Source organism: Choristoneura fumiferana, chromosome Z (genome assembly GCF_025370935.1).
Source record: "Choristoneura fumiferana chromosome Z, NRCan_CFum_1, whole genome shotgun sequence".
Taxonomy (NCBI): Eukaryota; Metazoa; Arthropoda; class Insecta; order Lepidoptera; family Tortricidae; genus Choristoneura; species Choristoneura fumiferana.
In genome coordinates, this window is record NC_133472.1 from 13,228,336 (window position 1) to 13,246,288 (window position 17,953).

Sequence of the window (17,953 nt, forward strand, 5' to 3'; positions counted from 1 at the left end):
CGGCATTTTCGGCAGGTTTACCGAATATTCGGCTAAATCACCGAATGACCGGCAAAGTGGAAAGTACTCTTCTTTTTACTGTATTTTTATGAGGTACAATGAGGCTTTGTTTTTGTTGACACCGTAGCTTTATTTCCAAAAACAGCAGATAAAAAAAGATGGTTATTAATTAAAAAAAAAATATAAGTATGTAGCTGCTTTGAGATTAAGCTAGTGATTTTTATAATAAAATAAATGTTGATATGATTATATTCCTAAGTAGAAACTAAAAATATGATTCGTTTTTCTTGAAATGTTTAATCATGCAACTCTTGATTAGAACAAAAAACTTGCAGAATCACTCATCAATCAATGAGGTATTTATTGTATGATTCTGCAAGTTTTTTGTTCTAATCAAGAGTTGCATGATTAAACATTTCAAGAAAAATGAATCATATTTTTAGTTTCTACTTAGGAATCAATTATGCCGAATATTCGGTTCGGTAAAAGTTTTACCGAACATTCGGCCGAATATTCGTATTCGGTGAAACCCATGTTCGGCCCATCACTGGTCTAGATCATAAATTGTAATATTAATAAATAAATATTGAGTACAAAGAACTGATGACAATTCGCAAAAATAAGAAAGTAGTAACGTTTCATAACTTTTAATTTTTTAGGCTTAGATGAATGATTGCGCTACCTAAAGGGCAACACACACAGAACACGGTGTCCGCCGCGTGAGCCGCGCGGTTCGTTGTATTCACACAGAGAGCGGGTCGGACCCGCGACGGGCCCGCGGCGGCTATCAATGTTGCCAGTTTAGTGACTTAGTCCCTAGAAGTGACGACTTTTGCTTAAATCTTAGCGACCACAAAAAAGTTTTGACGACAGAAATGGTTTAGGTATCTGGTGACTTTTGGAGTACAAATTAAAACAGTTCTAGAACCACTAGAGACACAGAATTATAGTGCCGCGAGATATATGTGGAAAACGACAAACGCGCTTGCGCACCAAGGTCTAACTTTATTTACTTACTTAATTAAATCCAATTTATGTAATGATGGGCGATGGATGAAATTTTTAAAAGTGGCTGATTTTTTTTTATAGACAGGAATAAGCTTATACTAGTCAGTGGAAAAAATAACAGATTTTTCTGTAGTACCTACCAATTAATTAAAAAAATAAAATAAATAAATTTTATTCTCGCCTAAATGAACTAGCTACTGCGCATGAATACGGTTTTTAGGGTTCCGGAGCCAAAATGGCAAAAACGGAACCTTTATAGTTTCGCCATGTCTGTCTGTCTGTCAGTCTGTACCTCCCATAGAAAAAAAACCCTTACTTTAGTAAGGGTTTTTTTCTCATCCAACCCTATAGTGTAGGGTCTTTTAAATTAAAAGCATTAGGGGGTTACTAAGACGATTTTTCGATTCAGTATTTTTTTTGCGAAATATTCAAATTTAAAGTAAACATTTTCATTAAAAACGAGTTTTAGGGGTTTTTAACTTAAGCTTTAGGGATAAATATTTTTGAGAGTTGGTAACACTGCGCTCGGCTCGCGCTGTTTGTGACGACGGGCGAAAGGCGCGGGCCCGCGCACGACCCGCGCCCGCGCCCGCGTTCTGTGTGAAGGCGTCCATATACCGCCTAGCCATGCAAATACGCCCGTCGCGGGCCCGCGTACGACCCGCGCCCGCTCTCTCTGTGTGTTGCCCTTAAAAGCACAGGGCGGCCACGCCATACAAAATACGCGTTCTTGAATCTACATAGGCACGACGACGTCTGTACACGCATCAATGTGTGCGTAACACACAGGGCTGACTATCGCAAAACCCTAGTACTATAGGGTATGCAGGTATGGCTTAGATGTGTAAATAAATGTAATCGTTAATCATATATTTTTATTTAAACCTACTTAAAATGTGTCTGTCTATGTATTTAAGCATTATTATTTTAAATTACAATAAATATATGACTACACACTTGAACGAATTATTCGGTACCTAATTAGTTATTTCATGTATTAATCGCGATACTTTTAGAAAGCATTATTTATTTACAAAAGGAAGTAGGCAGGGTAGGAACCTCTATTTCTCGCGCGCCCACTGACAAGTTGGCGCTTGCTCGTGGACTCACGGCCACCGAGCCGAGCAATGAACTGCCGGCGCGCGGATTTCACGGAAAATTATGTGACTTTGTACGAGCGACATATTATTAGAATATGATTGATTTTCGAGTTTTTAGGAAATAAATACAAATGAATGTTTTATAAATTAAAGTTTATTGTTTTAATCATTTGAGACCTTATTAATTAAAGATTACTTACACTAAAATATTTCCTTTTAAAGGATTTGTCTCTGAACATTCGATTGTTAAATCGTATGTAATATGTAATTATTGCTCCCGAACTTAGTGCCGTGCGACGGTGCGACCGACATACTCGTACATCGCGTTGCGCGCCCGACTGCTTTCCTGCGGTTTTCCTGCAATCTGCGCTTGAGGGGTGGGGTGACTCGAACCGGTGCGGGGTGGAGCGTGGCCATTCTGTACGTCAGTACTATTATATACTAGCTTTTACCCGCGGCTTCGCACGCGTAAACTATTCGGTCTGGTAGTTGCAATTTAAATTTTCGGGATTTTACAAAATTCCCCTGGAAATTTCCAAAATTTATATCGTGGTCTTCATTGAGGTTGTGTTGTGAATAACTGTACAAAATTCAAGACTCTAAACCCCTTTTACACGTCATTTTTTTAAATACCAGCACTTTCGGAAAGACCATCATTGCCAAGAAGAATGCGCCGCAAGAAGCTTGGCAGAAAGACATTTTTTCAAAATAAAATAAGTACAAATAAAATACTTAAAAACTACAGTAAGTATACAATTAAAGAAAAAATTACAAAATAATAATAACAATAATACACGGATGTATGGGGTCCCTTAGTTACAAAACTATCCCATAGAAATATCGGGATAAAAAGTAGCGTATGTGTTATTCCAGACGTCCGGCTACCTACATAACAAATTTCATGCCTCTAAGCCCAGCGGTTGTTATTTCGAGATTTTATCCCTATCCCGTGGGAATATCGGGATAAAAAGTATCCTATGTTTTAATCCAGGTTATAAACTAACTTTCCGCCAAATTTCATCCAAATCCGTCCAGCCGTTTAAGCGTGAAAAAGTAACAAACATACTCACTCACTCACTCACTCACAAACTTTCACATTTATAATATTAGTAGGATTCTGTGCTAAAAGCAAAAGGTTCGTGAATGCGGCAACTCAATATTGTAGTGTGCGTAGGAACGGTGTAAGACAATTTGCAAGGATGCTAGTGTGCGTGACAAATTGTAATGCCAGCTGCTCCACTGTTACCCGAATTATTGGGAAAATAAATTATGCTGTGGTCTATTAAGATACTGGTTATAAAATGTATCTTGGGAAATACTTAGAAATGAAGAAGTAATTAAGAGCGAATTGAATGTATACATATGTTTGTGTATAGGTTAGGCGTAGGTTTCTTCTTTAAAAAAAATGGTAGGTATGATGTAGGTATATCAATGATCTGGCCTCACTTTTAATTAAAAAAATATATATTTAAGGACTGAGTCACCAACTAAGAAGTTTTTCGTAGTTAAGATAATACGTTGCACCTATAGTTAAACCTTATATAATGTACTTACAGGTTAATTAAGACTAAAATAAAAAATTGTTGGTTACAAAATATACATAAGTACATACAGTGGTGGCCACGTAATTAAGAACGATTTGAAGTTCCAGATTATTTTTAACTAAATCATGTCATGTGTAGTCGTGGGTCCTTCTTAGAAGTAACTAGTTACGTTATGAAATAGCCACATGAATAGAGCAAACGGGATTTAGAATAAAGAATAAAATTACTGTCATTTTTTTACAAATTTTGTTTTTATTCTCTTTAGTAACAAATTCAAATAGTAATGAAGCTGGACAAATAATTAAGAACGATTTATTGAACTGTTCGAAAGTTTTTTTATTTGAAACTTAGATTAACTAAATCACACTAACGTGAAGTTTGTACAGAAAAAAAAGCAATGTAATACATTTTAACTAAAATTAATAGTTAGTAGCATGTCCACGGCTTTTTATTACTGCCTTACACCGGCGAGGCATTGAATCTATCATTTTTTGACATTTCGCAAGAGAGATAGAGTTCCATTCTTCTAAGAATACGTCATACAGTTCTCTTAAATTGCCACACTGTCGATTTGAAACTTTTTTCTTGACTTCGCACCAAAGGTGCTCTATTGCTCTAAGATCGGGGCTGTTGGCTGGCCAATCTAAGACAGAAACTGATTGCGATGTGAGGAATTCCTTAACGGTACGTGCAGTATGCTTGGGATCATTGTCGTGCTGGAATGTCCAAATAACCGGAGGCACGCCTTCAGCATATGGTAACATTGTTTCTTCCAGTATGTTTTTGTATTGAAATTGATCCATGTTTCCTTCTATCAGCCTAACAGGTCCAACACCATGTCCAGAAAAACATCCCCAAATTTTTACATTTCCCCGCCATGCTTTAAAGTTACTTTTGTGTACTTTGGGTCGGATGCTTTATTTGGAGGCCGTTTTACATATCGTTTGCCATCAGAACATACCCTATTTATTTTTGTCTCGTCAGAAAAAAGAACGTTTTTCCACTGTCTGACTGTCCAGTTTTCATATCTTCTTGCAAATGCAAGCCGGGCTTGCCTATGACACCGTTTCAACATAGGCACCTTCCTTGCTATCCTTCCGTGCAACTTTTCTTCCACCAAACGCATTCGAATACTGCGTGCCGAGATTGCTGAAGGGTTGTTTTCGCCAAAATATTCTTTTCTCAACTCATTAGACCCTTTAAAAGAATTTTGTTTTGCCAAACGAACGATATTTCGATCATCTCGACGAGATGACTTTCTTTGTCTAGGTACACGCGGAACATTTGAAGTAGTTTGATACGTAGCAAAATGCTTTATGGCGTGGAAAACCATAGTTTTTGAACATTGCAGATGATCGGCTATGTGTTTATACGACCAATTCTTGTCGCGAAGTTTTAGTATTACTTTTCTTGTAGATTTTTACAACTTTTATTTTTCCCCGTTGTTTTTATATAAAGCAATCGCCTTTAAGACTTTATTAATTATTCAAATAATAACCTAAAACCACAAAGCGGCGGTCCGTTCTCTATTTAAATTTGAATAAAAAAAAAATATTCAGCGTTCTTAATTATATGACCAGCCAGTAAGTAGTAATACTAGGTTTAGATGTAATATATAAAGTTTATCTATTTATTTTTTAGCCAATTATATGTATAAATGAATTTACCTCTAGTAAGGAAAAGTTTTACAAATACCGAGAGAAGTACAAAAATATACATACAGTTAGTAACACTTGTCAGTTTGAAAAAATCTTCTCTATAAAAAATCGTTCTTAATTATATGACCACAACTGTAACATGCATACATACATACTTACATACATACGCTTGAAAAACATAACCCTCCTTCGGGCAGTCGGGTAAAAAGTTAACATTTCAGAAAAATGGGTAGAAATAATAAAAAAAATTTTTTTTTCCTTTCCCATAATACGTAAGTAAATCAGCTGATTGGGCTTTTTGAATGGGAAGTCGGAAAACATTTTTAATTTTAAGACACATTCACCCCTTAATTAAATAGTGTCGGGTAACAATTTATACACCTTCAGTGTTTATAATATCACAAAGATAAAGATTAAATAATATAGAACTAGGTTATGTAAATGATAAATATAATAAATCATAGGTAATATGATAAATCACTTTAGACACGCTTCTTTAAAATGTAGGTATCATAGCTATCATAAAGGTCGCAGGTCAGCAAAGTTATTGTTTCTCCTATATGGACCTCCGCAAAGTAACGCCTGATTCAATAAATTATTAAAACCTATTAATGTCTAACTTTACAAAACAAGTAAGTTGTAAGTACAGTCGAGTTCATAAACTTGTCAGCAAAAGTTTAAACAAAACTATCTGAACACGCTTCTACGCTGTTAACAATAGAGTCGTGTTCAGATATTTTTGATGAAATGTTTGCTCACAAGCTTACGAACTCGACTGTACGTGGACATGATAGTGCAGCTTACGGGTCTAAAAACTAAATTATTCAAACATATTAAGATAGCAAATTTACTGATAGCATTTTTGCGCAAAAAAATCACCTATTTTAGGGTAGGTACAATTTTTTTTACCATCTTCCGAAACCATATTTTGGTCGATTCGAAAATATACTACGTTATTAAAATTACACGTAAGAGCCATATACAAAAAAATCCTTATATTGAATGATTTCCAAAAAAACTGTAGTATGACCAGCTGTTGTTTTACTGAAGTAAAAAAATGGCAATATCGCCGAACAATGAAAAATAAAATGAAACGTTAAAAATATTTAAGAGCCTACAAACTAAATTAAAGCTTGCCATTTACAAGACATCAGGTTATTTTTATAAGCACTTAGTGCTCCTTTAAAATATTGAAGTTTATTAACTTATATCCCCTGGAGTTCAAGCTTTTTTCCATTCCAAATTTCATCAAATTTGATGCGGTGGTTTAGTTGTGAAACGTTAACTATTTGTGTATGATCAAAGGTAATTTTATTTAGATACAAACTGGCGATTAACAAACACATAACCCTCCTTCTTCGCAGTCGGGTAAAAACTATAGGCAAATATAGCACAGAATATTAAAATTTCTCCGGTTTACAATATTATACCTAAACGTTCCGTTTCTTGCAGAAATTGTTTAGCTAAAATAGGAAAAGTTTTTTTAATATTTTCAAATGAAATATAATATGAAAAATAGCAAAACCTCCCCACATATACGTATTATAAATGCAAAAGTTGGTTAGTCTGTTGTTTGTTACCTACCTCTTCGCGTCAAAACCGCTGAACCGACTTGGATGAAATTCGGTACACAGATAGTTTGGGTCCCGGTGAAGGACATAGGATAGTTTTTAACCCGGGAAATTGCACGCGGGATAGGGATAAACGAATTCTACGTGGACGGAGTCGCAGGCAACAGCTAGTTAACGAATAAATGAAACTAGTATTGATGTCTTCGATATCTTCATTAGAATTAAGTTTGGACTGTATACTAATGAAATGCAATGTTATTTATTAAATAACTTACGACAATCCGTCACAAAAAAAAAACGATTTACAAAATTAGCGTAATGATCGCGTACCTACACAATTCTCATCACTGAGAAATTGAGAATAATGGAGAGAGAAGCTTATGAAAAATCAAGTTTATATAAGTAAAAATTAAGAACAATATTGAACATATTCTGATTGTTTAGGTATTCAGTAGAACAAACCTCAAATTAGATATGATGTTTCTGTCAAGGGCATTTTTTCCGATGGCGCTTTTTATAACGTTTTTCAACAGATGCTACCGAAACAAAAAGCTACTTTATGATAAATAATGATAACGTATTTTCGGTTGTTGTCCACTGTTAATAAACCTGCCAAGTGTGAACCGTTTTCGCGCACTGGAGGTCCGTGTAAATAAAAAAACCGGCCAAGAGCGTGTCGGCCACGCCCAAAATAGGGTTCCTTAGCCATTTTGGGCGTGTCCGACATTTTATACGGAATCTTCCAAGTTAAGGTATATTTTAGGTACACTAGGCTGCTATTTAAGAGTAAAACTACTAATAATTCTCAAGCAAACTTAGCCGTTATAGTTTTCCTTGAAAGTTTGATATACTTACTACCATCCCGAATTTTTTGAAATTTTTCACCCACCGGTTTAGATTTTAGAGGGGGGGGGGACGCTCGATTTTAATGAAAATTTGCACTTTAAAGTTGAATATTTCGCAAAAAATCAATGAATCGTATAATCGTATTAGCAAACCCCTAATGGTTTTAAAAGACCTTCCAACGATACCCCACACTATAGGGTTGGATGAGAAAAAAAAATCACCCCCACTTTACGTCTGCTGTAGTGCATACAGTAAAATCTTCGTCTAGGACCATGCAAGGTAATCAGGTGTCAACAGCCACAAACAAAAATTAATAGTTTAAAAAATACTAGAAAAACACCCTTTTATAAATGCACGTAAAAACAAAAAATAAATTATGGATCGTTCAAGTTGTCTTTAATTCTGGGCTGAAGTGTAAACTATGTGCTTTTAATTAAAATATTTGATTGTATAAGCGAGGGGCGCTGGAACAGGTAGTTAGTATTAGTATTTGTTAACAAGAAAGTCTTTCCTGTTTTTTAAACTATTAATTTATTTTATACTTTTTGGTCTTTTATAACGAAATATTTTACCAGACTTTTCTAAGAAATCCAAAACAGCTATAATACGATTATCCATCATGAAGTTCCAGTTCATATCTCCCGGCTCCATCATCAGATCAGTTCGACAGTACCATATTATTGTATTGTCATCAGAACTACATACAGCTGTCAATTTTCATTACGCTACCATTACGATTCCATTACATAGTTAGTTATAGTTACATACAGGTCGACCTAATAAAAGCGTGTTAAAAAAGTTTCTACATATATATATTTATTAATTTAATTTATATAAAACTAAAAATCAATCAAATTAATTAAAATAAATCAATAAAACTAAAAAAATTGTAGTTAAGTATATAATAATGCTTTAAAAATAAAAGGTACATAGAAAGTAACAATTGTTTCCACTGACGCTATTTCATATCCTCGCAATCTAAGTGAAAAGCTGAGTGTAAACTCGAGCATTAAACTCATTTTCCCCTCGACGTGTTTATCCACCCTCGCCGTACAGGCTCGGGTAGCTATGTAAGTACGTCTTGGGTAAAATAGGTCGTTTTATGCTCTTGTTGTACAATCTACTATTTCTTTTTGATGTAAAAAGAATTCTCAAGATAAATCGTAACGCATCTATTCTATATTTGGACATTTGTATATTTGGCTATTAGGTACTATTCGTAGTAATGCGTCACTTTATTATAATGAGTAAGTAAATATGCATGGTTGGCGTCTAATTTGATTAATACCTAACGCGAAAATCTTTGTCAATGTGTCATGTCATTTAAATTATTGTTTAACGCTTAAATTTGTTAGATAAGTAAGTATGTAGTAATACACCTACTTGCTCACTGGCTAGAAAAGGGCTAATATATAGGTATTCGTGACAAAACTAGCATGCTAGTCTAGGTCTCCAGTATAGGTATTGGTACTACCTACTTACCTACAATCATTTTTTTTGCGTGCTTTTAAGATTAGATGGAACCCTCAGTGCGCAAGTCCGACTCGGCCTTAGCCGACCTTTTGTGATTGTGTTTAATTTGTTGTTAATTATTATCATAAACACTCAGTCTCCGCCAAGTACTTCGTTGCGAAACCATTGTATCAAGTAAGTAGGTAATAAGTACATAACAATCACTACCAGCCCATTATTAGAAAAAAGGTGATAATAGTTTAAAACTATTTCTGACGCAATCAAGATTAAGACATTTTAATGTTGGAAAAATACAGACAAGAGAAGTACTTACTTACCTACTTGTAGAGGTGAAAAGTGTCATAGGCGATTTATAATAGTGATTAAATAATATCTAGAAGTATGTTTAGGTTTCTCGTAAGGTCATTGCAGTTTCAAAAGTTTTTTATTTAAGTATTTATTTATTTTCAGGGATACCAAACAACTAAGTACTGTATCTACAATTGGTGGTAGAATAAAAATAACACACAAAATTTAGGTAGTACAGTCGAGTTCATAAAGTTGTAAGTATAAATTTGATCAAAAATATCTGAACACGACTCAATTGTTAAGAGCGTAGACGCGTGTTCACATATTTTTATCAAATTTTAGCTCACAAGTTTATGAAGTCGACTGTACAGTCAACGACATTATCCATAGAATACTTCTTACCTAGATGTAAGGGCTAAAAATGTCGTCGGTGTGGACATTACTATTCAATAAGTTTGATCACAGTTACAAAATAAGGTTTACTAATGTTTCGGCGAATAACCAACCTGTTTAATTTCGCAACTTTTCATTTACCAACTGTTTAATATTTCTGAAACCGTAAATGTTTCAGGATGTTTATAAAACTAACCTAACCTAACCTAAAGGGTTCTACACGATGGCCCTGAAATAAATCCTGAAATATTTACAGTTTTAGAGTTTGCGAAATGAAACAGTACCCTTAGTGTAAGTTTTCGGTTACAAAATACGTCTCGATCGCGTTCGCGTTAAAATCGCAATTTGCATGGAAACACGAACATCGCAAACATTCCGCTAGAGGCGCTGTTCGTGTTTGCATAAAAAGTGAGACTTTAACGCGAACGCGATCGAGACTTATTTTGTAACCGAAAACTTACACTAAGGGCACAGGTTGCCAAACGTTACGTTGCGAAAAGGCAGTACTCGACAAAATAAATATATTTATTAATAAATAAACTAGACGACACACTTGTAAACGACCAACATGAATAATTTATGGAATCAGGCGTTACTTTGCGCAGGTCCATATCAATAAACTATAATTAATTATAGTTCATTGGTATGGTGTGAAACTCCGCAAAGTAGCTTTGCTCATCCGCGACCCTAGGGGTCCCTAGAGTCGCGGGTGAGCAAAGCAATTGTTTAAAAACATGAATACTCGTATAGGTTGCAGGCGAGGTAGACGATTATAGGTCCACTCCTGCTGGCTCGTGCTGAGGCACCGACTTCAGACTGGTACAAAATTATTTTCATGGTTTTTTGTAGTCGGTTCTATTTTTTGTTATATATTTTTTTTATAAGTTGTCTAAGAAACAATGCAATCGTTAATGTTCCTGTATTTATATAGGCCTATCGATTTTTGATAAGTGGTAAATATAATAAAACGTCGATCATTCACAAATGCAGTCAGGGCGACTGATGGCTGAATGTTCTTAGAACAAAATCAAAGTATATATATGCGATTATTATACCTAACCTACTGTAGGTAGCCGAATGCGTAAATGTGGCTAACAACCTAATCGATAAGAGTAAAATAATAAACAGATATATTAGGCATTGAACGTAAAACTCATTAATTATGATTTATAAGGATCTAAATCACGATCGACACTGATTTGTAATCGCTAATTCTGTGATAACAGTTTGTTTAATCAACTTCGTATCACGCCCAAGGGTCCATATAAAATAAAAAGGAGAGATAAAGGTTGGAGTATTCATTAGCATTTGCATACCTAATGATGTTGAAGTTGTATATAGCGGTGGTGTTGGCGGTGGCGGTGGCGGCTGCGGAAGCGACAAGCGGCCAGAGCCTGCATGCACCGTTGTTGCCCGAAAAAGCTGAGTGAGTACCGCTCTAGTAATACTATCAAAGCTAAATTCCTCGATCTATCGCATATACCTAAAAAGGTTTCTTTCCAGCAGCACGGGACTTTTAGGATTGTCAATCAACTACAAGTGACTAAGGTTTCTCGTCGCAGTAGATATTAATTAACAATCTATGCTACCCACGGACGCTGGATGGTACCGGCTTGAAGCGTTCGTGCCTACAATTGACAACTTGCATTAATTTGTATAGAACAGGTCGTTCTTAATCGTCGTCGGTTCGTCAAACGCCTCGCCTCGACTGCTGTGTGTAGGGTAGTGAATCTGCGTCTGCGTGATGAGCTATGAGCTTTATTATAAGTGGTTAGTCTGTTGCTATGCTGCTTTATGCTACCGACCTGCTTTATAACAAAACACATAAGACATGACCATCTAAGGATCGATTGAATAGGTATAAGTAAATGTAAAATGCTTCAATTGTAACTCAAAGACGTAATAATAATGAAATTACCAAAAGACTGTTAGAAAATTTCAGTAGGTAAGCATAGGTTTTTAAAGATGAATTCGTTTTTAGTGCACAACCCGCGAATGAAAAATTTCTGCATATATATTTTATATTTTGTGCACACAGATAACAACGCAGACTTAGTGCTGCAGTTGTTAGGTATAGTTAAACTAACTAGCGTTTACGGTTTACTTTAGCAGCGGCTTCGCTCGCACAAACCATTAGGTCAGGCAGTTGAATCGCATTTCGTAATGTTCTAATGGGGGATTCCTGGAAATTTCAGGGCGGTCTTCAATAAAAACACCCATTGAAAGTTTCAAGTCTCTCTGAGTGGTAGAGATTTAAAATTTTACACGCGTAGGTACAGTCGAACAAACTGAATCATGACCCAGGGTGGAGCCTTTGTGCTACTAATGTCATGTTGACATCTCATACTTTTGTCAAGGAAATAATAGTAAAATTGATGATTAGAAGGTTCCACTCTGGGTCATGATTCAATTTGTTTGACTGTACATCCCGATGCCAAGAGAATATCGGAATAAAAAGAGGCATCAATAATATTGCGGAGACTAAGCCGTCTACACTCCAAATTTTGTTTAAATCCGTCGCGCGAGACGCATTCTATGTTAACCCTTTATTGCATAAAAATAAACAAACACAAAACAAGGAAAATAGACTAACTAACCTTAAAACACATGTATCTAGGGACAAAGGCGAACTAAGGTGTGAAAGAGTAGGTAACAAATATACATACATACACACACGAAAATATTGACTTACGCAATCGTAATCACAATCACATTCACGATTTCTTTCTGTACGCCAAAAGGTATTGAACAATGGTAACCATTTCATTTTAAAATAAACAACTACCTATTCAAGGAGATGGTGCATGTAATCGTGAGCGCCCGCGCAGTAGTCAATACCTACTATCATAATCATTCTACCCTCATCCTGTCTGTATCAGATTATGGAAAGAAGTGGTGAAAATGACTATTGCCAACATGTCTGGCGCTCACGATCGCAATCAAATGACAGTTTTTGTATGCGAAATCTGTTAAGTATTTGATTGCGAGCGCGGGCGTCTGAAACGTTAGGCAATATAAGGCCTCTGGAATGATCGAGAATTAGAAGAAATAGGCTCCGATCATGTTGGAGGTAGGACTAAAAAAAAAACGGTCTCTGAGCTTAGTCGCGGACAGACATACACCCTAAAAAAATGTACCTAAGTATACACACATACAGTACATATATATTTATTTATTATGTATGGCGCTGTCCAGTAGCGCATTTTATTGTTTTTTTTTAGTTTAACGTAAGATGTATAAATTAACCGACACCGATATTTTTGTTGTACCTTTCTATGTTACCCCTATGGAAATTGTTGGAGCCGTTTCCGAGATCCCCGGAATATATACATATATATGTGGGATCGTTTGAAGGCAAACAAACTTTTAAAACAAAAAGTAAAAAGTTTATTAAAAAAAAATTAAATATGGAATACACTGATAGCAAGGAAGCAACAAAAATCACAACTAGCACGTAGGCTCACCCGATCGTAACTCAAATCTTTTTTACTCATTCGCTCGTCTCATTCACTCCACATTAGTCTTCAGTCATTCCGTCCGCTCTTGTCCATCAAACCATTCGTCCGCAAATCCACCCTCATTCCCACATATATATTCTTGTATATATATATATATATATATATATATATATAGCTCGTTTTTAAGGTATTATATAATAGATATTGTTCGCTAGACAATCTTACAAGTATGTACCCCTATGCTATAGTTAATGATATAAACAGGTAGGCACACGGGCTATTTTTTATATCCTATCTTTACATCGCATAGATAGCTAACACAATAGTAGCTACCAGCTGAAGATACTGATAGATATGGATTGGATCAATTTTGTGATAAATTAAACATTGATTAAGGTAGGTACTTAGTCGTATCTACCAACAATAGGAATGTGCAAATTTTTGTAGTTCCTGTTATTTCTTATATACTTATTATTCAACTTTGAACGAAGTATGATCTAAGCAGTTATTCAACTACTAGTTTACCTACTTCCTACTTATCATTATCATATTTGTGTGAAGCGCGTAGGCGTGTCGAGTAAATAGCGCTATTTGTGCATATTTTATCGAGTTCTGGTTGCACTAAGTAGGTACCTGCAGTTGAAGATACTGAATCGCATACCAGGATGGAACCTGAGAAATAACTATCGTAATAAATATCAATTTTCACTCTAATTACAGGGGAAAATGGGGCGACTTAGGCATCACAGCGAACGTGAACGACTACGTGGATGAGACCATCTCGATGCTGGTGCCGCTGATCCAGCAGTTCGGCTTAGACCCCATGGATCTGCCCGATGTTGAGGAAGGCTTCGAAGTGGTTAGTCCATTAATGGTGCTTTACTCTGGAGTTAAAGCCCGAGTCACCGAGTAAATAGTCTGTTTAGTTTTTGTTGCAATAATCGTCTCGAACACGTTCGCTTTAAAGTACCCAATAAGAAAACGCACGAGTGCTTGTTACTTACTGTCCCAATAGTTGCCGTCTTTAATTTTGTCAGAAGCTACAGTGGTGACCGCGGGGGGGGGGTCATCTATGGGTATTAGCGTGTTGAGCACACGGACGTTCTAACCTTAATTAGAGAACATTATGGACAATAAAGCGTTCATTTTAGGGCACGAATGTATGGTTGTACAAGTTTGCAGTAGGTACGGAAGTGTGGCGGTGACCGTTGATGCGCCAAAGTACAACATAAGGTATCATAGGGGACTGAGCAAAGGGCGGGGCAGGGTGCATTATCTTACATAAGCGCCGATTGGCGTGCGCCACTGTCTCAATAATTTAACGGCCAGCGCTACACTTCCGTGCCACTGGCTGTAATTAGGAGCTTTGACTGATCGAGACAGTTTAACGAACGAAGAATAATCATGATCCTCAGCCGTGGCGCAACGATTGAAGAAAAAATAATTGATCTTATTGCGGCAGCGTTGACATAATATTTTCTATTTCAGAGGTACATCCTGGTGACATACAGCGCATGGTTGAAGATCCACGACGGACACATGAGCGGGCTCGTCAACGTGGCACGCTCCGGCGACCAGACCGTCAACTACTTCGCCAAGATGCTGCGCGTGCGCGTCGAGCTGCAGTTCAATGACCTCGAGGTAACCACTGTAACAATAGAGCGAGGTCAGTGTCCCCTACAGACGGTTGAGGACGCTGTACCGAACATCAGATTCGCCAAAACGGGTGCGCTAATTTGTAGATTGCAAGTGAAGCCCCCAGGAAATGAGAATCGGATTGAACTTGGGTAGTACGAGTATGGCCCAATATTAGACAGGAGGCCATATTTCATTGAGATATTGTATGCACTCGTTCTCTATTACCTTCAATACCTACTTCATAATTGTAGCAGATGACAATAACTGATTGTTATTCCGCGCTTACCTACAGATAATATTTGTAAGGAGTAAGGTAGGAAGTAACGAAAGGATGTTCGGTACTGAGATCACCTAGCTACACAAAAGATGTTGTGAAACACGAGTTTCGGCAGGAGATCAAATTTCTTCCAATTAAATACATATATGATACATTAGGTAACCTTACGTCCGGATTTTGGCTCAATGAAAAAATGGTATTAATTTTTTGCTCAGGACTAAAAATTTGCTAACTTAACTAACTAGGTGCACTGTACGTGCAGTCTTACCCTCCCGCTCAGGTTATTAAGTACTCTATAATGTTGATATTTTTTTGGAATAACGGTACCAAAATACCGTTACTATATGGTGGCCCTAGCTCTCTCAGACTCTATTTTCAGCCTATTTATTGAATGTTTCAGTTCGTATACCAGTACTTGGTGAAAGTGATGCGCATCGGGCCCACCGGAGGCATCCGTGGCTCCCTGGACCGCTTCAAGGTCGTCACAGACATCCTCATCGATTTCAATAACGACGAGATTCATCTGCAGCAGTTCTCCATGAACGACATCGGGTACATACCTATAGCATACGACAGTACCTACAGTACCATTTTAGAGTTTCAGTTTCCTATTAGCGGGTAAAAAGTAAAGTTTAGCAAGGTACCCGCGTTAGTTCCGTTATTTGCCATGTTAGTTAAGATCTTTGTCGCACTGTAAGTCTTGAACTATGTATGGTCTTGCCAGACTCGAGGCACGTACTAACAATGAAGTGATAAATCATGTAAAGGCCTCGTCACACTGGATGCATTCTGCAACTTGCGGTCCGTTCTATCTTTGCCATGTTTGCAAACTTTTAGAACAATCTGTAATATGTTTTTTGTTCCAGCCGCCTGCGCGTGCGCCTGACCGGCAACCCTCTGACGGATTGGCTTGTGAACCCGACCATCGGTGCCTTCGTCCGCATCTTCGACAACGTCATCATCAAGGTTGTGGAGGTCAACATCCGCAACGCCATCCACGCCGGCATCAGTTTCATCAACGCCAACCTGAGACAACTTATCGACCTGCTCGAGTCCTACAACTAGATCTATGCAAAAGCTTTATAGTAAATAACGCATCTACATAGGGCGGTAATAAAGAATGTTTTAAATCGTATTTTTTGTCGCGTGAACCTAAAGTAAATGTGTTTAGCACGGAAATATAGACTTTCTCGTTCACTGCCTGCGAATTTGATGTGAAGGATTTTCCTGGCGGTGAATGTTAAATATTAACATGTACCTACATATCTGTTGATTTATATTGTTTTTAAAATAAAGACTACTCGAGACTTTGAACTTTTTATGTTATTCTTAAAAATATTTTACTTACCCACGTATAAACCCTGAGAAATCAAAATTCATGATGCCAGTTAGGTAAATTCAAAATGGTGCTGTCCCACAGATGCTTCAGTTGATTTACTACACGAGTTTCATGACAAAGTTTACGTTATTGTAGTAAACTGGATTGCTCATGTAAGAAATTAACATTGTTGATCAACGCCGAATAGAGATCAAACGAGCACAACAAGCCTGCGAAGCAATTCAACGGTGTGTGTGAAGTTCCCAATCCGCACTGGGCCCGCGTGTGAACTAGTGCCCAAGCCCTCTCATTCCGAGAGGAGGCCTGTGCCCTGCAGTGGGACGTATATAGGCTGGGATGATGATGATGATGATGATGAAGAAGATAAAAACCCACGCCGTAGTGCGGATGCGGCTGGATTTTATGTCCCTACCTAAATAGGTATAACTAATAAAGGATGAGGAATGAATGTAGGTACAATGAAACTATATATACATATATTATTAGATATTATTTACAATTGCAGCAATTATAGAGAAATTGCTGCTATGGGATGGTATTGGATGATATGGTATTTAAAATGAAATGAGTTTTTTACCAGAATAGCTACACCACCATGTCCGTCTGACCTATCTTCACGGAGGCATGCGTAACCAGGAATTTTTCACTTAATGTTATAGGAAAGGGATTTTTATTCTTTATGCTGCGACACTGTTAGGCAAAACTTGACCATCAAATGTTAAAACTACTGTTTGGGATAGTTTCCAAACTGCTGAACCATATACTAATGTTGTTTTTCCTGTACCTAAACGTACAGACAAATTCAGCAGGATCTGCTCCTCTAGGGACCACTCTGCCGGAACACCCTTAACTATTCCCATTCTTATTACACTGAAGGATGGGATATATAAGCTTTATATTTATTTTCAGTGAGGTTTTTATCATTTAGAAATTTGTTAGCATCGTCACGATGAGATATTGAATGACAATGTGACTCTATTCCTCCCAATTCTTTTCACGCTACCATTAATGATGTTCTTATATGACTCTTTCTTTAAGAAATTTCCAAAGGAAATGGGATGAATAGAGGTACCGTTACTAGGTGCATCCTGCATTCTTTGTACATGCACATAAATGGTGAACATTGCAATCAGAATCTATATAAACTTTTCTGATTGTGTCTATGGGCTGAGGTGGAGATGGAGAGTTCGTATTTATAGTTGATAGAGTGTTAATAGTTGTCGTAGGTATTGGTTGAATATTAACTTTGTGCACAGAATCATTAGTACAATTACAATCATTTTCAGTCAAAACATAGTCCGGATTTTTTTTTCTGCGGTTTTTATTGCAATGGCGGCATATATTTTTTGACGGGCACACT

The 17,953-nt window shown here is 36.8% G+C and overlaps 1 protein-coding gene across 1 annotated transcript; it reads left to right on the forward strand.

Moving 5' to 3' along the window:
- The first annotated feature begins 11,164 nt into the window (after positions 1 to 11,164).
- Positions 11,165 to 16,568, forward strand: LOC141427941 (uncharacterized). The gene is made up of 5 exons (XM_074087555.1): positions 11,165 to 11,307; positions 14,060 to 14,198; positions 14,828 to 14,980; positions 15,655 to 15,806; positions 16,121 to 16,568. The coding sequence occupies exons 1-5, from the start codon at positions 11,201 to 11,203 to the stop codon at positions 16,317 to 16,319; spliced, it is 750 nt and encodes a 249-aa protein (XP_073943656.1). The 5' UTR covers positions 11,165 to 11,200; the 3' UTR covers positions 16,320 to 16,568.
- Positions 16,569 to 17,953: the final 1,385 nt, after the last annotated feature.

Excerpts from the sequence above, each read along its gene's own strand:
- LOC141427941 (XM_074087555.1), top strand. The coding sequence starts at position 11,201 with ATGATGTTGAAGTTGTATATAGCGGTGGTGTTGGCGGTGGCGGTGGCG. Across the intron at positions 14,199-14,827 it reads TTGAGGAAGGCTTCGAAGTG|AGGTACATCCTGGTGACATA; the intron begins GTTAGTCCATTA and ends TTTCTATTTCAG. Across the intron at positions 14,981-15,654 it reads TGCAGTTCAATGACCTCGAG|TTCGTATACCAGTACTTGGT; the intron begins GTAACCACTGTA and ends TGAATGTTTCAG.